Source organism: Camelus bactrianus, chromosome 1 (assembly GCF_048773025.1).
Source record: "Camelus bactrianus isolate YW-2024 breed Bactrian camel chromosome 1, ASM4877302v1, whole genome shotgun sequence".
Classification (NCBI taxonomy): Eukaryota; Metazoa; Chordata; class Mammalia; order Artiodactyla; family Camelidae; genus Camelus; species Camelus bactrianus.
In genome coordinates this window covers 57,055,001-57,079,129 of record NC_133539.1, presented here as the reverse complement: position 1 = coordinate 57,079,129, position 24,129 = coordinate 57,055,001, and the positions used below count along the sequence as shown (strand labels likewise).

The 24,129-nt window shown below is 31.7% G+C and overlaps 1 protein-coding gene across 3 annotated transcripts in view; it reads right to left on the bottom strand.

The window, feature by feature from the left end:
• STXBP5L (syntaxin binding protein 5L) overlaps positions 1-24,129 on the bottom strand; it is a 290,135-nt gene that overhangs the window by 204,418 nt on the left and 61,588 nt on the right. For all 3 annotated transcript variants that reach the window (XM_074364363.1, XM_074364371.1, XM_045507179.2), the window contains exons 4-5: positions 11,622-11,703; positions 8,108-8,208 (exon numbers count right to left, since the gene is read on the bottom strand). In XM_074364363.1, the coding sequence (XP_074220464.1) occupies positions 8,108-8,208; positions 11,622-11,703 (183 nt within the window). The remainder of the gene's footprint in view (positions 1-8,107; positions 8,209-11,621; positions 11,704-24,129) is intronic.

Sequence of the window (24,129 nt, the reverse complement as noted above, 5' to 3'; positions counted from 1 at the left end):
AAAGGACAATAAAAAGTTTAAGTCAAAAGAAAGTAAGGAAAATTAAAAAGAAACATAAAAATTAGAGTGAAACAAAAAACAATATGATAGCAGATATAAACCAAGATACATGAGAAATTATATTAAATGTAAATATACCTAGTACAAGACCCAGATTGTCAGACTAATTTTTTAAATTATATGTTTATAGAAAAGAACATAGAGACACAGTAAAATAGTGAGAAAATACATACCATGCAAACACTAACTTAAGAAAGCTGGTATAGCTATATAAATATCAACAATGTATATTCTAAGACAAGACATATTACTAAAGAGAATAGGGATATTTCATATTGATAAAGGAATAAATATATATGGAAGATAGGACAATTATAAATCTGTATGCATCCAACAATTTAGCTTCAAAACATATAAATTGTTAATATTAAAAAGAGAAACAGTAAAATCTATAATCATAGTAGAATTTAACACTCCTCTCTATACCACGTAGAAATCATTAATAATTAAAAATCCAAACAACACAATTAACAAACCTGTTCTAATTTACATATATAGAACAAGAACCCAACAACAGATGAGTAAAAGTACAGTTTGTGCACATTTACCAGAAGCATTCCTATTTGAAACCATAACACAAGTCAACAAATGCCAAAGGAACTGAAATCATATAGACAACAATCTCTCCACAGTATTATTTGTTTACTTACAATAAAAAAAGAAAAACAGAAAACCTCCAACTGCTTAGAAATTAAGTCATTAATAAATAACACAAGAAATCATAGAGAATTTGTAAAAGATTTTAGTTTCACATTAATAAAGACAAGACATACCTAAAATCTGCAAATCAGCTAAAACTATTATTTAGAGGAAAAATTTTATCGTTAAATTCATTTGTCATAACAGAGGACATATTAAATCAGTTACACAAATCAGGTTTCCATCTCCAGAATCTAGTTAAAGGACAGTTAATCACACCCAATAAAAGTAGCAAAGAGTAGAAATCAATGAACTAGAATGATATATATTGTTCAACTGAAGAACTCAACAAATCTATCAAAATGATAAAAATGATAAATTCCCAGAAGATTGATCATGAAAAAAGATAACTTAAAATCACCAATATAAAGAATGAAAACCAGATCTTCTTTATCCATTCATCTGTTGATGGACACTTAGGCTGCATCCATGTCTTGTCTATTGTAAATAGTGCTGCTATGAACAGTGGGGTGTATATATTTTTTAGAATTAGAGTTTTTGTCTTTTCTGAATATATGCCCAGGAGTAGAAATGCTGAAGCACATGGTAGCTCTATTTTTAGTTTTTTAAGGAAATTCCATACTGTCTTCCATAATGGTTGTGCCGATTTACATTCCCACCAACACTATAGGAGGGTTCCTTTTTCTCCACACCCTCTCCAGCATTCAGTATTTGTAGACTTCTTGATGATAATCAGTCTGACTGGTATGAGGTGATACCTCACTGTAGTTTTGACCTTCATGTCTCTGATTATTAGTGATGTGAGCATCTTTTCATGTGCCTGTTGGCCATCTATAAAGTATATATACATATACACACACACACACACACACACACACACACACACACAATGGATTATTAAACAGCCATAAAAAAGAATGAAATATTGCCATCTGCAGCAACATGGATGGACCTAGAGAATATACTAAATGATGTAAGTCAGACAAAGATAAATATTATATCACTTATATGTGAAATATAAAAAATAATACAAATGAATCTATTTACAAAACAGAAACAGACTCACAGATATAGAAAACAAACTTACAGTTACCAAAGGGGGAATGGGGAAGGTAAATTAGGAGTATGAATTAACAGACACTACTATATATAAAATAGGTAAGCAACAAGTATTTACTGCATAACTCAGGGAACAATATTCAATATCTTGTAATAACCTATAATGGAAAATAATCTTAAATATATATATATATAACTGAATCACTTTGCTGTACACCTGAAACTAATATGATATTGTAAATCAACTATACTTCAATTAAAAAAGAGAGTGAGATGGAGAAAAGAGAAGAAAAAGAATGAAAAACAGGAAATTACTACAGATGCTACTGTTAAGGCCAATAAATTTAAAAGTTTTGATGAACAGGATAAATTTCTTTAAAAACACAAGTTATCAAAACTGACTCCAGGAAAAACAGAATATCTGAATATTCCTAAACCTATTAAGAAAATTGAATATGCAATTTAAAATCTTCCCCCAGAGAAAAACCCAGGCCCAGATTGCTTTATTTGTGATTTTTTTTCAAATTTTAAGAAATGACACCAATCTTCCACAAGTACTTGTAGGGTTTAGAAAAGAGGAAAGATTCCATTTTATAAGGTCAAAATAACTACAACATGAGAACCTAACAGGGAATTCAAAAGAAAGGAAATTTACATTCTAAACGCTTGTTAACATAGATTTAGAAAAAACTCTTAAACAACTTAAGCAAAATATTAGCAAATTCAGCATATATAGTAATGCTACTACATCACTAAAGTTGTATTTATTCTGGGAATACAAGCGTCATTTAACATTCAAAAGTGGGAAGGCACAGCTCAAGTGGTAGAGTGCATGCTTAGCATGCACAAGGACCTGGGTTCAATCCCCAAGGCCTCCCCTAAAAACAAATAAACCTAATTACCACCCCCCACAAAAAAAGAAAAAGATAACATTCAAAGATCAATTGATGTCATTTACCACACTAATAGATAAAAAAGGGAAAAAATCATATGATCATCACAATAGATTCACAAGAACTATGTGATAAAAGCCAACATCCATTCACAATTTTAAAATATATATGCTTATAACAAATTAGAAGCAAAAGAAGCTTCCTGAAACTAATAAAATAGATCTATTTTAAAAACTTACAGTAAACATGTACTTAAAGGTGAAATAATAAAAATATTCTCCCTAAGATCAGTAAGTAGACAAGAAAAGCATTGTCCTTGACCTTTTTATTCAATATTATACTGGAAGTCTATAGTGGACAGATTCCACGGTAGTCCCCATGATCGCCATCTCCTGATGCCCTTACCTTTGCATAATCCCCTTCCCCTTCAGTGTGCACAGGACCTATGATTTGCTTTTAACCAAAAGAAAATGGCAAGGGTCATGAGATGTCACTTCCATGACTAAATTACATATGATTGTCACATTCATCTTGTGAGGAGACTCTCTCCCTTATTGGCTCTGAAGAAGAAAGCTGCTACATTGTGAGCTGGCCTATGGAGACGGCCATATGGCAAGCAACTGAGGATAGCTTCTGTTCAACAGTCAGCAAAAACTAAGCCCCTCAGTCCAACAGCAACAACCAAATAATTTTGAAAATGGATCCTTTCTCAATCAAGCCTCAGATAAAGCTACTGCCCTGGCAGCTATCTTAATTGCAGTTTGTGAGATCCTAAAATAGAAACTCATCTAAGCTAAGTCTCCTGAATGAGGTAAGAAACACAAACTCTGAGATAAGAAAAGTGTATTGTTTTAAGCCACTGAGTTTGTGGTAATACTGTCACACAGCAATAAATAAGTAATACACAGTCTTAACCCCAATACAATAATAAAAAGAAATTAGTATATATATATTATATATAAATTAGTATATATATTAGTATTGTGTATATATATATAAGAGTATAAAGAAGAAAATAAAACTATCATTTGAAGATGGGAGGATTGTGTACATAGGAATCTACAATAAACTATTTGAATTATTAATTGAATTTAAGCAAAGTCATTGGATACAAAGTCAACATGCAAAGATAAATTATATTTCCATATTCCAACAAAAATAATATAGAGAATGATACATCATCATTATGAACAATGTATAATAGCATCTTAAATTATCAAATATTTTTGATCAAATGTAACAAAAATGTAAAAGACCTCTACAAAGGAAACTATAAATGTTATTTAGAAAAATCAAAGAAGACCTAAGTAAGTAGTAGGATATAAATATACCATGTTCAATTCTCTGACTGTTTATGATTCATACAATGAGTTAATGTCATCATTGTTAATGACAATTAATCAGTATTGCCACTCCCAGTCATTACGGGGAATGTCTTTTCTCCCCAAACTGATCTACACATTCAAGATATTTCTAAACAAAATTTCAGCAAGTGTGTTTGTGGAATTTGACAAGCTATTTCTAAAATTTAAATGGAAATACAAAAGTTAACAGGATGATTGAAGTAGAATGGTTAATCAAAGAATATTCATTAAATTAAATACTACATAATGATGAAAATAATAAACTAAGGCTACATGCAATATGGTTGAAACTTACAAACATAATGTTGAGCAAAAGAAGCCAAATACAAACAAGTATAACTGTACAATTCCATTTCTATAATTGTCAAAAACAACAGGCAAAATTAATCTTTAGTGTTTGAAGTCAGATTGTGTTAAACCTTGGGGGTTAGGTTGTGACTGGAAGGTAACACAGGGAGTTTCTGTGGTTTTAGTAAGTTTCTGTTTCTTGATTTGTGTGTTTTCTAGATGACGTAAATTTATTTTAAGGCATACACAATATTTACAGTTCTTGATAATTCAGCAATATTTGCAGAGACACCAAAAAAAAGAATAAGGAAGCTTTCTATGTACTGATAAGGAATGATCTTAAGAATATATATAAAGAGAAAAAAGCAAGATACAAAACTGTATAACATACTACAATTTGTGTAACAGAAATATATGATATTTTCATATTTGCCTATAAATAAATAAGGAAGAAAATATGTTACATATAATATTTGCTTATATGTATACAAAATGAATCTCTGGAAAGATGGAAGAAATTAATAACACTGCTTGCCTCTGATGATAGGGACTAAGTATCTAGGGGACAGGAGTGGAAGAAAGATCCTTCACTATACATACAACTTTTATGTTTTAAATGTCAAACCAGGCAAACGTGTTAATTACTTAAGAAAATTTTAAAAGAAAAATCATTCAAATTATCTTTATAAAGCAATAAAGCATTTTAAATTTAGTTTATAAATTGTGTCACCAAAAGCCAACTCTGATGGACCAAGTTTGCTAGAGAATGCATAAATTATAGAGTTCTTAACAAAAATTTCTTCCTGGTAGTTTAGCTAATATTCCTTAGAAGTAGTCTGATAATATTAATTAGCAGAACATCAGAGATAGAATAAATAAACTCTAATATAATAAGTACAAATAATTTATGATCTGCATATCATAGCCTAACTGTTGAATTTTACTTGAAAACCATATAAAACAACTCTATGCTTCCTCCAACATTATATAATTTATGATCAGTGATAGTATGGGTTGTTAATATGCCTAAAATGTGAATGTTTGACTTTATTCATTTTTCAGGTCATGCATCACAAAAATCAAAGCAGTTTTCCTTCCATATTTAGGTTTATAAAGTCAGATGTGAGAGGATTCCAAGGTTCAACCACTAAAAGCAGCTGGAATATCTAAAACTATTCCTCAACAATCTAAGCATGGTTGTTGCCTTCAAAAATTGTAAGACTAAAGACTGAAGGTACCATAATTTTAAAAAATCCCTAAAATTTATAAACTAAATATGCATATATGTATATGTCATAAGCATAAGTATATGTAAACAAAGACTGTTGCCATTCTAGTTCTACAGGGATTAATTGCAATCCAATGCAGGCACCCACTGACAGTATACCCAGAGCGTAATTCAGGACAGAAAAACATAGGATGAAGCATTCTGTGTTATGACTGTATAGCCCCTAGACAGTTAAAATGCATATCTAAGGAAGAATTTCAATGACCCCAGATTCTTACATCTTCCCACACATAGAAAAGCACTAAAATCATTAACTTCAGATGTCTGTTCTTTGTGATTAGCAGTAATCTTTAATGCTTGACTTCATATATTTCCAAGGCCAAAAAAAAAAAATATATATATGTGTGTGTGTGTGTGTGTGTGTGTATTTTTTTTTTTTTTCGTTCCTCCCCTACTTCTTCAGAGAAGTTCCTCAGAGCTATCTGATAGGCTATCTTCCAGGCTATAGTCCTTAGTAAGACCCTCAATAAAACTTAACTCACAACTCTCACATTGTGCATCTTTCTTTCATTCAACAGGTATGTAGAAATTTATATAGTTAAATGGCTGATTTAACAGGGCTTAGAGTTCCCAAAGACGCTTGGTTATTGCTTCTTTATTTACTTAAGCCTCACATTCACCATACATTTAAAGATATTTTCTCCTCCATAATAAATTGTGATATTTAATGATTATTCTCAAATTAAGATAATGAATTTATCTTTCTCAAAAAGATAAATATCACATTTTTGTAAGCATTAAAATAGGAAATTCCTGCAAAGTTCCTAAGATTTAAATTTGTCTGAAATCTGTCAGCTTACACTTTTATGTTGCTACCAGTTAAATCCACCCCAATTGATATAATAAAATTATAATTGGAAATCATTACCATCAATCATTTCTTCTCCCCAAAATGGCCATAAAAAAGGCCAGAATATTTCCTTCAACATTCCAATTATGAAAGGGAAAAAACTCATTCTGTACATCTACACAGAAGTGTAGGGCTGGATCTACTCAAAACATTGACAAACAAAAAAAATCTTGCAAGCAGAGAGAGATAAAATCAATATGGTAATATCTGAGTAAGTAATATTTTTAGTGGTAAAGATATAAGGAACAGTATGACAATTCTTGACTGATCTTTAAGTTTTTCAATATCCTGAAATTTCTGCTAAATTACTTATTTTAAAATTTAAGATAAAATAACCAAAATTAGATCTAATCTAAAGAAAGAAGTCCTATCTGGTTTTAGTAAATACCTAAAATATAAATTTCCTCCTCTCAAAAAATACTGGATATAATAAAAACTTCCATTGATGCTGAATCCCAAAATACTGTGGACATGATAGTCATGAATACTACTCAGAATACTGAAGATTAATGATTTTAATAGTATAGTATGCATATAAGAAGAAAAAGAAAAAGCTTCAGGTAGAAAAAGAAAGACTGTCCATATAGGTGCTATCCTTTTTCTCACCAAAACTATAAAAACTGGTTTACTTCATTAAGCTCTGCCCATAAAGTGATGATTCCTTATGAACTATTACCATTCAACAAAATTAAAATAAAACGAGCACTTTCTTGAGCTCTCAGCAGTGACTGCCTGTCTCTATTATTCACCTACCTCAGTTTGAATAGTACTTGCTAATCTGTGTAAATTTACTTCTCAGGGGTTTCTTTTCATTCATTAACATCAAATTTTCCTGTGAAGCCCATCTCATTCACTGCAAAGAGTTTGACTATTTCCCAAATAATAAACAAATATCAGATCATTTTATAATTAAGATAATTAACAGAGATAATAAAATACAAATTTTACTCCATCTCGAGGTAGATTATCAGTTACGTAGATGTCTGTTATATTCTAGGTCTGGTTGAAACTAACATTAGAAACACTAAAATTTGGTACAGCTTGTTACAAATAAAATCTAATAAAATTTTCCATATTCATTCATATAATTTTCTTTTTCTGATTATTATATCATTATAAAGTGGGAGAATTTGAATTCTGATCAATTTACCATCTTTAAAAACATTAACCTTGGATATGTAGTGTTGCTCAACAGTTAGTACCAACATTTCTGTATGTCTAAAACTTTTGTCTCAGTACTTTTTCAAGGTAAAAAAATATTTCAAGGTAAAAAAATAACAAAAGGGTAGAAGTATAGGAAATAACTGCCATGATCAAAAGGTGTAGAAATACATTTAGTATTTACTTGACTTTTAAATTTTAAGTCTGGGTTTTCAGCACCCTAGCCTAAGGAAAAGAACACATCATTGCTGAAGTCCTGATTTACAGCAAGGAGAACAAGAATGTTAGGCGTTCCCCATTAGATGACTGATTCTGTATCAATTATGAACTTTCTATGAAAATAAACGATTATAAAACCAAGCACAAATACTATTTCTAGCTATTAGAATTATGAAAAAAAAATTCTTTCAAAAGTTAACCTGAAACTTGCTCAGGAAATAATTTTCTTACATATTAAGTAATTGTTTAACTCATACATTCTTACCGTTCTCGGTTAAATTTAAGAGAATGAAGAATAGCTGGTCTTTTTTGTCTAAGGTTCCACAAATGAAGTGTATCATCTGAGCCGGCACTGACCAAAGCACCCTGGAACAAAAAGAAGACAAAGTGAGTGATTTACTTGAATTATGTTATTTGTGAAGCAAAAACAAGCCAATTTACTGAATTTTTCACTGCTTTTAATGTTATTTGTTATTTATCTGACCTAGAAGTGTGAGGAAGGACGATTAGCACACACTTCACTCAAGAGGCCTAAAAATGCTAAGAGTAGAAGAAGCAGGTGAACTACTGTATATAAACTGGTGAGAATAACTGGCTTAAGAAATATGCATTTATCAATGAAAGGATTACTATTTAAGCATCATTGTGACTATTCAAGATTTCTTATATTTTCTTTGGGAAAAACTAAGTTTAATTTTTTTGTTTCTACTATTTAGACATATACCATGTAGCTCTACAGAGAATCAAATATCCAACCTAGTTTTAAAATTGCAATCTGGCCATATAAAAATTCACCATTTGTAAGAATCTGCTATATAGTCGGGAAGTATATATTCTTCCTAAAAAGTATATTTGGTGTAATTTAATTTGTTTTTATAGTTCAAGAAGCATCATCTATGACAAAAGAAAACATTTCTCCAACTAGAATTCACTATAACTACAAAAATAATACTAAGATTCTTTTTATACAAAGCCTCCAAACATAAATGAATCCTATTTCATTTATAATAGGATGCTTTCTACCTCTTAGTATAGCTATTTCATTTATAATAGGATGCTTTCTACATCTTAGTATAGCAGACACCATATAGACAGAAAACTAGCTGCCATGTATAACTTCATATACATACATTTATTTATTTCACTGAGTTAAGAAAGATCACCTTAAACTATGTTAGAACTTTTGCCATTTTGAGTTTCCCAGCAAATAATGTCAATGCCTGCCCTACATTAGAGCTTGAAGCTACTCTAGAGTATGGAATGTGTACTGTAAAAGTCATCTTGCAGAATCATGGTAGTCCTGAGATACCTAAAATTCTTCTCTTATTTTACAAAGTACTCTGTTACAAGTAACCTTTCATAGTTTATTAAATCAATCACAGATATCAAAATGATCATCCCATGTAGATGCTAGGAAGAACTATATTGAAATTCCTAGAATTTATTTCTTCTTTAGGAGTTAGAGGAGAATTAACAATTAACAATTAACAATTCCTAAGACAAACATATGGTCATGTATCCTATGATGTTTCTCTCAATAATACGTACCTGTGATTTTAGTCTCAAAGAAAAATAGCTTTTGAAACAACAATCATAATGAGAGAGTACAACCATTAAAAATATTTTAAAATGTGTACAACTTGCTTATTTATATATAAATATATAAATACACATATTCAAAGAGGTATGCATTGACATATACATTTTAACATGAACTCATAAATAATTACATTCCATGCAGTAAAATGTACCCTATATGTGTCTTAAGGATTTTTTGTTTGTTTGCTTGTTTTATTTGTAAACGATTCCCAAATGTTTCATATATACACACTAGAAAATTATTAGGATTGCTTGCAAGTACTTGATAAGCTACAAATTTTTTAAAAATATAGAATAGTGATCTCATTTTGCAGGAAAGTGGAAACTCATTTTGGGTGAGGGTGAGGATAGACCATGATATATGAAATTAATAAAACATTCTCTATAGCAAATACATATGTGCTATACAAAAGATACAATACGTCAAAGGAAACGAAAGTAAAACAAAGCAGCAGATGGTCAATAATATCTTAGTGTAATAGCTGAATAAATCTAGGGAGGAAGTCAGTATTAGTAACTCTACGATAAAACTGGGAGGAAACTTAGCATTTGAGAGAAGTGAACAAAACCACTGGAAATAACACCAGCTGAGATATAAGACACCTGAAAAGAAGCACATCAGCAGGGTTTCTAGGGCTCATTTGCAAAAGCAAATCTGTAAGAAACACTACTAATGAAGATCTGTGAAAAGATTAAAAATTGAAGAAAACCACAGGTCACGAGGTCAGAAACTGGTATGTCTGGAAAAAGGTACAGAAGTTGAGTATAACACAGATCAAGGTGAGTAGTTCAGGATAAAGTAAACAATGGAAAGATGTTGAAGATTTATCTTTATTTATTCTTAGTTATGTAACAGCAGAGGGGCAAACTTAGGGCCTTGAAGATAATTCTCAGAGGATAGGACACAGAGAAAAATCACATGGAAATAATTTATGCCTGCCAGTAAACAACTATGCAGAAAGCAAAAGGGTGAGATCTCTCAACTACGAGCTACGGAGTAACACTAAGACTCTAAAAAGGTTGTCATCCTAGATACAAATGACTAATTATTACAATAAAATTTTTTTTTAATGTTTTCCCTTTTCTTCCTTATTTCCCTTCCTTATTCTGGTACGCCACAGCAAATATGCCTAAAACATGAAATATGCTCGGTTTGTCAATAAGGAGAATCTCACAGCCTTCTGAAGAAGACTTTGAGCCAAGAGAAGTAAAAATGTGGACATTTGCCAATATCACTAATTTTTTCATTCCTCAGGTATCTCTGATATAAAGTTATATGAAACATTTTACCCATGTTTATGAGTATAAATTCTTAGAAAGATACATGTAAATATATACAGATATTGAATAAAAGATCATCATTCATGCCTTAAGGAAACAATCAGTGATACCTCATTTTTTTCCTCTCAAGGCACTGAGTTCAATCTGCTAAGTGCCTGAATTTGGTATGGCATAAAATCTTCAAGCATTTTTGCATTGATTGGCTCACTTAACATAAAAGAGTTCTAGAAGACTCAAGGATCCTCTGTAAAAATATGAGTCAAGAAGACCTTGAATAGCCTTCAACTAATGGAAGATCTGCAAACTCTGTAAGCTTTAAAACCTTTGTCTCTAGGGCGTTCCTCATCACCACAGGTCTATAAAAATAGGGGTAGGGCTGGCAGCCTATTGTCATAATAGCTATGCATACCTATACCAACAAACGCATATGAAGATATATATATATACACACACACACACACACACACATATATATATATATAGACAAAAAGAGCCCATAAGTAAACAACTGAAAAGATTTAATGTACGATTGAGACAAAACATGAAATTATTGCTGGATTATAAAGCAAATTGGTGGGAGGAGAGTGTATAGAGGAAAAGTTTAATGGTCAATGAAGCAATCAAAGGATTTTAGGAATTTTTAAAAAATCATTTAAACTATTAATCAAATTATGCTACAGAATCACAATAACAGGATCTTCTTATACATACAAGTTTTTCCTTTAAAATTTAATAAGCTGACAAATACAGGAGTACAGTCTTTTATGAAAAACGTGACCATGAATAATATGTATACATCTTTAAGCATTTAGAATAATAATATAAAAAAAATTATACAATGTATGTGTTTGTATATGAGTGTGTGTGAGAGAGATATAAATAGCCAAGAAAATCCTCACCTCATTGATCAAAAATTGGAGCTGCAAAACAGCTGCACCACTTTCATGTTGACAATAACAATCAACACCAGGTCTTCCAAGTCTAATATAACAAAGGTCAAGGATTCTAACATTTAAATTAGCATCAATATTAATGTGTAAAGAAAAAAACTAACATACTTAGCAACTGATGTTTGGCTTATTAATTATCTTTATTTTTGTAAATAAAGAGTTCAAAAATCTTAGTCTTAATTGATGGAAATTACATTATATAGCATTAGACGTCAACAAAATGGCTGAATAAAATGTCCCTTGCACATAACCCCCCACCCAACAACAATAACTTTACATCAATGCATAGACAGATGTGCTTTCACAGGAGCTTCAGGATCCAGGCTGGAGATCTGAAAATCAGTGCAGTCCAAGAATGAAGGCAGCATTTTGAGGAGGCGGAATTGTACTTAGTCAGCTAACTCACTGACTGTGGCCTTGGCTATGAAAACAGAAATAGCTTTGTACCCGTGAGACACAGCCCCATTTGGCTTTGAGTTTGTCACCAGCATATACCATATGCAAAGGGACACAAAGGAGTCATGCTTACCCATGTATCAGGTAATAGGCATAAAAACCTTGTTCCTGGCCCACTCAAGCCCCTCTTCCTCTGATGCTACTCTTCAGTAGGCAAAGATGCCAACACCAGGGGGAGAGCGCACACTTAGAAAAAACAAAATCAGCTCCAACTGACACTCAGGACTTTTGCTCCAGCACCTTGGGATCCAAACCCACCCCCATAGGGTGGTGATAGTCACTAAGCATAGGAGAAGCCCAGGCTCACACCTAGCTCTGGTTTTAGCCCCTCCACCTCCACCCCTGCCTCCCAGCAAGGTGGGAGCTGCCAGCACACTACAACAGGAGATGTAGCCTGTGCTTACTTCAGGTCAGCTCTCCCACCAAAGCCACTGGGCATGTGAAGACTGGACAGGGACACTGCCATACATGACACTCCTGCAAGACTGAAATAGGTAACTGTCTCACTTAATTTCATAAGGACAAAAAAGTTAAGCAAATAACAAGACAGAGCAATATGTTTTGAACAAAAGAACAAGAAAAAAAAACAGGAAAGACACTAATGAAATAGATAAATAATTTGCCAGATAGAGTTCAAAGCATTAGTAATAAGAATTCTAACTGAACTTGGGAAAATAATAGATGAACACAGTGAGAATTTCAACAAGGAACTAGAAAATATAAAAAAGAACCAGTCAGAAAAAAGAACACAGTAACTAAAATGAAAAACACATTAGAAGGATTTAATAGCTGACTAGGTGATACAGAAAAAAAGCATAAGCAATCTGCAAGATAGAACAATGGAATTCACCTAGTCTTAACAGCAAAAAAAAAAAAAAAAAATACAATTTAAAAATAAGAGTAGTTTAAGGGATCTCTGAGTCAACATAAGTATACTAACATCTGCATTATAGGGGCCCAAGCAGGAGGAGAGAGAAAGGAAGGGGTTGAAAATGTGTATAATGAAATTATAGCTGAAAATTTCTCAAGCCTGAAGAAGGAAACAGACATCAGGTATAGGAAGCAGAGGGTCCAAAACAAGACACTCATTTCAGAGCTAAAGACACATATTGAAAGTGTGGTAATAGAAAAAGATGTTTCAGGGGTGGGGGGTGGGAAGAGATAGACTGGGATTTCAAAATTGTAGAATAGATAAACAAGATTATACTGTATAGCACAGGGAAATATATACAGGATCTTATGGTAGCTCACAGAGAAAAAAATGTGACAATGAATATATATATGTTCATGTATAACTGAAAAATTGTGCTCTACACTAGAATTTGACACAACATTGTAAAATGATTATAAAGCAATAAAAAATGTTAAAAAAAAAAAAAAAAGAAAGAAAAAGATGTTTCATGCAAATGGAAACAAGAAAGCCAGGGTAGCAATACTCATATTAGACAAAGTCTACCATAAAAGAAAAAGAAGGGCATTATATAATGATAAAGGGATCAATGCAAGAAAAGGATGTAACACTCATTAACATATAAACACCTAATATGGGAGCACATAAATAAAGCAAATATTAACAGATATAAAGGGAGAAATTGACAATAATACAATAGTAGGGTACTTTAATACCCCTCTTATATCAATAAACAGACTATCCAGAAAAAAAAATCAATAAAGAAATAGTGGTCTTTAATATCACAATAGCACCAATTGGACTTAATAGATATCTACAGGACATTATATCCCAAAACAGCAGACAACAAATTCTTTTCAAGTGCATACAAAATGTTCTCCAAGACAGATCACATGCTAGGCCACAAAACATGTCCACACATTTAAAAGGATAAAAATATATCAAACATTTTTTTGAACACAATAGTATGAAACTAGAAATCAATTAGAGAAAAAAAATGGGTAAAAACCAAACACATGGAGACTAAACATGCTACTAAAAAGCCTACATAGATCAATGAAGAAATCATAAAAGGCCTCAAGACAGAAACAAAAATGGAAATTTCCAAAATTTATAGAGTGCAGAAAAAGCCATTCTAAGAGGTAAGTTTATAGTGATACAGGCCTCTATCAAGAAACAGGAAAAATCTCAAATAAACAACCGACCATTTGAAGGAATTAGAAAAAGAACAAACAAATCCTGAAGTCAGCAGAAGGAAATAATAAAGATCAGAAAGAAAATAAATAAAACAGAGATTTAAAAAAAACAGAAAAGATCAATGAAACCAAGAGCTGGTTTTTTGAAAAGATAAACAAACTTGAAAAGCTTTTAGCCAGGCTCATCAAGAAAAAAAGACAAGACCTAAATGAACAATATAATAAATAAAAAAGGAGTATTTATAATCATTATCACAGAGGTACAAAAAAATCATAAAAGACTACTAAAAACAGTTATATGTCAATAAACTGGACAACCTAGAAGAAATAGATAAATTCCTAGAAATATGTATTCTTCTAAGACTGATTCAGGAAGAAATAGACAGTCTGAACAGACTGATCACAGTGAAACTGAATTTATAATTTAAAAATTCTCAGCAAAAAAAGTCCAGGACCAAAGGGCTTCAGAGGGGAATTCTACCAAACGTATAAAAAAAAGAGTTAATACCTGTCCTTCACAAACTATTCCAAGAAAATCAAGAGGAGGAAACATTTCGAAATTCACTCTGTGAGGTCATCATTATCTTAATGCCTAAGCCAGACAAAGAAACTATTTTTTAAAAAAAGAGAAAATTAGAGGCCAGTATCTCTGATAAATATAGACACTAAAATCCTCAACAAAATGTTAGCAAATCAAATTCAATACATATAAAGGAGTATACGCCATGATCAACTAAGACTTATTCCAGGGATGAAAGGATGATTCAATATCCACAAATCAATCACTGTAATACATCACATCAATAAAATAAAGAAGAAAAACCACATAATCATCTCAATAGATGCAAAAAGCATTTGACAAAGTTCAACATCCATTTATAATAAAAACTCTCATCAATGTTGATATAGAGGGAACACACCTCAGCATAATAAAGTCCATTTATGACAAACCCACAGTTAACATCATACTCAATGGTGAAAAGCTAAAAGCTTTTTACCCTAAAATCATGAGCAAGAAAAGGATGTCTACTCTCACCACTTCTATTTAACATAGTATTGATTCATATCCACAATAATCAGGCAAGAAAAAGAAATAAAAGGCATCAAAATTGGAAGGGAAAACCTGAACAGATCTTTTTCCAAAGAAGACAGACAGTCAACAGGCACATGAAAATATATTCCACATTGCTAATTATCAGGGAAATGCAAATTAAAACCACAATGAGATATTCAGATAGAACGGCTATCACCAAAAATTTCACAAATAACAAATGTTGGCAAGAATGTGGAGAAAAGGGAACCTTAGTAAACTGTTGGTAGGAATGTAAACTGGTGCACCTACTATGGAAAACAATAATGGAGGTTCATCAAAAAGCTAAAAAAGGAACTACCATATGATCCAGCAATTCAATTCCTGGGTATATATCTGAAGAAAACAAAAACAATAATTCAAAAGATATATAAACTCCAAAGTTCATAGCAGCATTAATTTCAATAGTCAAGATATGGAAGTGACCTAAGTGTACATCTTCAGAAGAATGGATAAAAAGATGTGGTATTTATATAATATTGAATAATATTACTCAGACATGAAAACATGTATAGTTTTGCCATTTGCAATAACATGGATAGACCTGGAAGATATTCTTATGCTTAGTAAAACAAGTTGGACAGAGTAAGACAAATACTGTATATTATCATTTATTATATATGGAATCTTAGTAAAACAAGTTGGACAGAGTAAGACAAATACTGTATATTATCATTTATTATATATGGAATCTTAAAAGAAAAAAATATAAATACAATAAAGTGGAAACAGACCCACAGATAATGAGAACTAATTACCAGTGGGAAAAGGGATGGGGGAAGGGAAAGATAGTGGTAGGGAATTAAGAGATACAAACTTCTATGTATAAAATAAATAAGACAGAATGACATATTGTAAAGCAAATGGACCATAGCAATATTTTATTTACTTTAAAAGAAGTATAACCTATAAAACTATTGAGTCACTATGTTGTAAAACTGAAACTAATATAGTGCAAATCAACTACACTAATTTAAAAAATTAATAAATCCAAACTTATACCCATAAACAAATAAATAAAACTAGTAAATTTAAGAGCTGTCACCGCTAAGAATGAAAAAAAAAAAAAAAAAAAAGAAAGACAGAAACTATAATAACAAAGCAAACGGAAATCCTAGAGTTTACATGGAGAACTACAAAACAATGATTAAGGAAATTAAAGATGACTTAAAGAAATGGAAGATATCCTACGTTCTTGGATTGGAAGAATCAATATTGTTAAAATGGCCATACTGCCCAAGGCAATCTACATATTTAATGTGATCCTTATCAAATTATCCAGACATTTTGAACAGAACTGGAACAAATAATCCTAAAATTTATATAGAATCACAAAAACCAGAGTTGCCAAAACAATACTGAAGAAAAAGAACGAAGCTGGAGGGATAAGCCTTCCAGACTTCAGACAATACTACAGAGCTACAGTAATCAAAACAGCATGGTATTGGCATAAAAAACACATACATCGATCAATGGAACAGAATACAGAGCCCAGAAATAAAACCACAGACTAATGGTCAATTAATCTTCAACAAAGGAGGCAAGAATATACAATGGAGAAAAGAGAGTCTCTTCAGCAAGTGGTATTGGGATAATTGAATAGCAGCATGTATGAATGAATGAAGTTAGAACACTCCCTCACACTATACACAAAAATAAACTCAAAATGGCTTAAAGACTTAAACGTAAGACAAGACATGATAAACCTCCTGGAAGAAAACATAAGCAAAACATTTTCTGACATAAATCTTAGCAATGTTCTCCTAGGGTAGTTTATCCAGGCAATAGAATTAAAAGCAAAAACTAACAAATGAGACCTAATTAAACTTAAAAGCTTTTGTACAGCAAAGGAAACCATAAGCAAAACAAAAAGACAGCCTTCAGAATGGGAGAAAATATTTGCAAATGATGAGACGGAGGCTTAATTTCCAGAATATATAAACAGCTCATACAACTTAATAACAAAAAAACAAACAACCCAATCCAAAAATGGGCAAAAGACCTTATCAAGCAATTCTCCAAAGAAGACATACAAATGGCCAACAGGCACATGAAAAAATGCTCAATGTTGCTAATTATCAGAGAAATGCAAATCAAAATTACAATGAGGTATCACCTCACACCAGTCAGAATGGCCATCATTCAAAAGTCCACAAAAAATAAATGCTGGAGAGGGTGTGGAGAAAAGGGAACCCCTATTATACTGTTAATGGGAATGTAGTTCGGTGCAGCTGTTATGGAAAACAGTATGGAGATTCCTCAAAAAACTAAGAATAGACCTACCATAGGATCCAGCAATCCCACTCCTGGGCATATATCCAGAGGGAACTCTATTTCAAAAACATACATGCACCCTAGTATTCAAAGCAGCACTATATACAATATCCAAGACATGGAAACAACCTAAATGTCCATCAACAGATGACTAGATAAAGAATTTGTGTTATATTTATACAATAGAATACTACTCAGCCATAAAAAATAATAATAAAATATTACATTTGCAGCAACATGGATGGACCTAGAGATCATTTAAGTGAAGTAAGCCAGAAAGAGAAAGAAAAATACCATATCATTCACATGTGGAATCTTAAAAAAAAAAAAAAAAAAAAAAGAAAGAAAGAAAAAGAAAAAAAGGACACTATGAACTCATCTACAAAACAGAAATAGACTCACAGCCATAGTAAACAATCTTACGGTGACTGGGCAAAGGAGGTGGGAAGGGATAAATTTGGGAGTTTGAGATATGCAAATGTTAGCTACTAGATATAAAAATAGATTAAAAAAAACAAGTTTCTTCCATATAGCACAGGGAACTATATTCAATATCTTGTAATAACCTTTAATGAAAAAGAATATGAAAATGAATATATGTATGTATATTCATGACTGTACTGTACACCAGAAATTGATACACTGTAACTTACTGTATTTCAATTTAAAAAAAAAAGAAATTCTAGAGCTAAAAAATACAAAGATTGTACTAAAAAACTTAATAAAGAACTTTAACAACAGTTCCAATCACACAGAAGCAAGAGTTAGCAAATTCAAAAACAAATCATTTGATACTGGCCTGTTAGCAGAACAAAAAGAAAAAAGAATTAAAAAAAACATGAAGAAGGCCTAACGGAATTACGAGATACCACTGAGTACATAAATATTTGCATCAAAAGAGTCCCAGAAGTAGACAAGAAAGAGAAAGAGTAAGAAAGAGTTTTTAAAAGAAATAATAACTTAAAAATTCCTAAATCTTGTGAAAGAAATAGGTATTCAGACACAGAAAGCTCAGAGAATACAAGCAAGATCAACACAAAGATTACTATGAGTCACATTATAATCAAAATGTTAACAGTCAAGATAAGGATAGAATTTTGGAAAGCAGCAAAAGAAAAACAACTTGTCACAAACAAAGAAACCCTCATAAAACTATCAGTGGATTTCTCTGCAGAAACCTTACAGGCCAGGAGGTAGTAGGATGATATATTCAAAGAAAAAAATGTCCAACCAATAATACTATATTCAGCAAAACTGTCCTTCAGAAATGGAGGAGAAAGAAAGACATTCCCAGACAAACAGAAGGTAAGACAGTTCATTACTAGTAGACCTGCTGTTACAAAAAATGCTGGGGGGAAAAAGTTGTTCAAGTTGAAATAAAAGAATGCTATGTAACAGCATAAAAACAAAAAAGTATAAAACACACTGGTAAGAGTAAATTTATATTTAAATTCAGAAAAGCTAAATACTGTAATGATGGCACATGTATCAGTTTACCTCTATTATACAAAATAAAGATAGTGATATTAAAAACAACTATAGCTACAATAATTTGTTAACAGATACACAATATAAAAAGATGTGAAGTGTGACAAAAATCCCATAAAACATTGGGGGAGGAGTAATAAATGTATAGCATTTTTGTATGTTAGTGAAAGTAAGTCACTACCAGCTTAAAATACAGTTATGAATATATTTTATGTAAGCCTCAAGATAACCGCACACACACACAAAAAGCCATAGTAGGTACATAAAAGATAGAGAAAAGAATTAAAGCACATAAAACATATAAAAACAAAATACAAAGACATTAAGAGAGAAAGGAACAGAGGAACTAAAAAAATTCAGAAAATGAAGGAATGGCAATAGAAAGTGTCTACATTATTACTTTAAATGTGAATAGACTAATTTTCCAATCAAAAGACACAAAATGGTTAAATGGGTTAAAAAAGATTCAATATGCTGTCTACAAATTTGACACAACATTTTAAAATGATTATAAATCAATAAAAAATGTTTAAAAAATTTGACATAACATTGTAAAATGATTATAAATCAATAAAAAATTTTTAAAAATACAATATGCTGTCTACAATAGACTCACTTTAGCTTTATCAACACATATAGGCTGAAATTGAAGGGATGGAAAAAGATATTCCATGCAAATGGCAACCAAAAGAGAGCAGAAGTGCCTAAACTTGTGTCAGAGAAGTTAACTTTTAGTCACAATCAGTCACAAGGGAAAACGGTCAACAATACAATGAAAAGGGGGTCAATTCATCAAGAAGATATAACAATTATAAATGTATGCATATCCAATACCAGAGGACCTAAATATTTGAAGCAAATATTAGCAGAACTAAAGGAAGAAAATGACAGCAATAGTAGGGAACTTAAATACCCCACTTTCAACACTGGCAGTCAGAATAAGGAAACATGGACCTGAATAACACTATAAGCAAAATGGACCTTACAGACATATATAGAACATTCCATCTAACAGCACCAGAATACAGATTCTTCTTAAGCACACAGAACATTCTCCAGGATAGATCGTACACTGGGACATAAAGTAAGAAGTCTGAAATCATATCAAGTATCTTTTGTGACCACAATGGTATTAAATTAGAAATTAATAGGAAAAAAACTAAAATTCACAAACACATGGAAGTCAAACAACACAATCCTGAACAACCAACAGGTCAAAGAAGAAATCAAAATGGAAAACAAAGTATTGTGAGACAAGTGAAAATGAAAACAAAACATACTGGATGCAGAAAAAACAATTCTTTAAAGAGGAAAGTTTATAGCAGCAAGTGCCTACATTAAGAAAAAGTATCTCAAATAAATAACCTAACTTTACACCTCAAGGAATTAGAAAAAGAATAAATTAAGACCAAAGTTATTTTTTTAAAAAGGAAATAAAAAGGTCAGGGTGGAAATAAATAGATATAAGAAAGAAAATAGAAAAAAAAAATCACTGAAACTAAGACAGGGTTCTTTGAAAAGATAAAGAAAATTGACAAACCTTTAGCTAGACTAAGAAAAAAGAGAGAAGACTTAAATGTATAAATTGAAGAAGAGACATGACACTTGGCTCCAGAGAATACAAAGAATCTTAAGAGGCTACTATGAACAATTATACATCAACAAATTGGATAAACTAAAATAAATGGATAAATTCCTAAATGTAAACTATACCCAGAATGAATCATGAAGAAACAGAAATTCTGAACAGACTAACAATCTGAGGAGATTGAAGCAATAATCAAAAACCTCCCAACAAAGAAAAGCCCAGGACCAGATGGTTTCATTGTTGAATTCCACCAAACATTTAAAAAGTAAATACCAGAATTCCTCAAATCTTCTCAAATTGAAGAGGAAGGAAGTACCCTCAAACTTAGTTTGGTATAGGCATTACCCTGATATCAAAACCAGACAAGGACAGCACAAGAAAATAAAACTATTTGACAATAATCCCTGAAGAACATAGATGCAAAAATTCTCAACAATATTCTAGCAAACTGAATGCAACAACACATTAAACTAATTTAGATACCATGATTAATTAGGATTAATCCCTGAGTGCAAGTATAGTTCAATATATACAAATCAACTCCATATTAACAAAATGAAGGATAAAAATCACATGATCCACTAGAAGATGCAGAAAAATCATTTGACAATATTCAATACTCTTTCAGGATAAAAGCTCTCAACAAATTGGGTGTAAAGGGAACATACCTTAACAAATAAAGGCTGTATATGACAAACCAACAGCTGCTATCATACTCAATGATGTAAAGCTGAAAAGTTTCCCTCTAAAATCAAGAAGAAAACAACAGTGCTCTCTCCCAACACTCCTTTTCAACATAGTACTCGAAGTCTTAAGAAGAGCAATTAGGCAAGAAAAAGAAATAAAAGGCATCTAAATAATATAAGGAAGAAATAAAATTGTCTGTTTGCATGTGACATGATATTATATTCAGAAAGCCCTAAAGATATGATCAAAATTGTTAGAACTAATAAATGAATTAAGTAAAGTTTTTGTTGATACAAAAATCAACATACAAAAATCAGTTGAATTCCTATACACTAACAACAAAATATCAGAAAGAAAAAAAAAACAGTATAATACCATATACAATAATAACAAAAACAAAATACTTAAGGATAAATTTAACCAAGAAAGTGAAAGATCCATACAATAAAAACTGTAAAATATTGATGAAAGAAATTGTAGAAGACACAAACAAATGGAAAGGTATTCTGTGTTCATGGATTGGAAGAATTAATATTGTTAAGATGTCTATTCTATTCAAAGCCATGTATATATTCATTGCAATCCCTATTAAAATTAGAGACTTTTTTTTACATAAATGGGAAAAAATCCTAAAATTTGTATGGAACCACAAAAGATCCCAAGCAGCCAAACCAATCCTGAGAAAGAATAACAAAGCTGGAGGCATCACACTTCTTGATTTCAAACTATATCACAAAGCTACAGTAACAAAAACAGTATGATACTGAGGCAGAAACAAACACAAAGACCAATGAAACTGAATCAGGAGACCAGAAATAAACCTACACATATAGAGTAAACTAATATTTGACAAGGGATCCTAGAATATACAATGAGGAAAGGATAGTATCTTCAATAAATTCTGTTGGGTGTTTTCTATACATAGAAATAAATATTCTCATGCAAAATAATGAAATGGACACCTATCTTACACCACTCACAAAAGTAACTCAAAATAAATTAATGACTTAAATGTAATACCTAAAACTATAAAACTCTTAGAAGAAAACATAGGCAAAAATCTCCTTGACATTGGCTTTGTAAATGCTTTCTTTGATAGGCCAAAAAAAACCCCACAAGCAACAAAAGCAAAAATGAACAAGTGGGACTATATCAAACTAAAAAGTTCTGTACAGAAATAGAAACAATCAACAGAATGAAGAAGCAACCTATAGAATGGGAGAAAATATTTGCAAAACTTATCAGGTAAGAGGTAAATATCCAAAATATACAAAAAATAATACAACTCAATATCAAAAAAATAAAAGGCAAAGGACCTGAACAGACATTTTTCCAAAGAAGATATACAAATGGCCAACAAGTACATGAAAAGATGCTCAACATCACTAATCATCAAGGAAATGCATATCTAAACTACACTTGTTAGAATGACTGTCATCAAAAAGGCAAGAGATAACAAGTGTGGGAGAGGATGTGGAGAAAAGGGAACACTTTTGCACTGTTGGTGGGAATGTAAATTGGTACAGCTGTTATGGGAAACAGTATGGAGGTTCCTCAAAAGATAAAAAATTGAGATACCACATGATCCAGTAATTCTACTTCTGGGTATATATATATATATACATATATATACTAAGGAAATGAAATCACTCTCTCAAAGACATATCTGTACCCCCACCATGCTCACTGCAGCATTATTACAAGAACCAAGACATGGAAACAAACTGTGTGCCTATCAACAGATTAATAGATAAAGAAAACATGGTATTTATGCACACATACACACACACGGACAATAGAATATTATTCAGCCATGAGAAAGAAGGAAGTCCTGCCATTTGCAACAACATAGATGGACCCTGAGGGCATTATGCTAAGTGGGATAAGTCAAAGAAAAATACTGTAGAAGGTGATTAAGTTCCAGAGATCTAGTGTACAACATTGTCACTATAGTTAAAATTACTGTATTATATACTTCAAAGTTGTGAAGAAACTAGATCTCAAATGTTCTCACCACAAAAATAAAAAGGTAATTATGGGATATGACAGAGGTGTTTTGGAGGAGGTCATCAAGAGAATGAGACCACTAGTTTACCCAAGCATTTAGAGGCTCCACAGCCCTCCCCCTGTCCTTGGAATATACAGTCTAACTACAAGTCCCATTCTAGTAGCCATTTCAGAGATGCAGTTTTGAAAGAGTAATGTATTGTTGAGACCATCCAGACTGAACACATGAATGAATCCAGCTAAGGCCTCTATGTAAACTTTCAAGATTCTGGTGGACCACTGTGGTCATTTACCAGTCTCTCAGCCTTCCGAAAACAAGCCTTGTATATTAATTGCCTTGCTGATTAAAACTGCAACCTACCAATCTGGAGTGGTCTGCCTCTTTCTTTGGCCTTTCCTTGCCCTCTGTTTATGGAGATCAGTTTTGAATTTTACCTGGGGAGATTCTGAGGCTGGGAACCAACAAGATGTTAGCTAATACTATATTGGTAATCATATAGCAATATGCAAATGTATCAGCACACTGTATATCCCAAATTTATACAATGTCGTATGTCAATTATATATCAATTAAAAAAAGAATAAGAAAAAATAAGAGATTCTAATTTACCTTTATTTCTTCTAAAACGCTTGTACCCATTAAACAGTAACTCTCCATTCCATTCTCCCTCCCCAGCCCTGGTAGTCACCATTCTAGTTTCTGTCTCTATGAACTGCACTACTTAAGGAATTTCATGTAATTAAATCATACAACATATGTC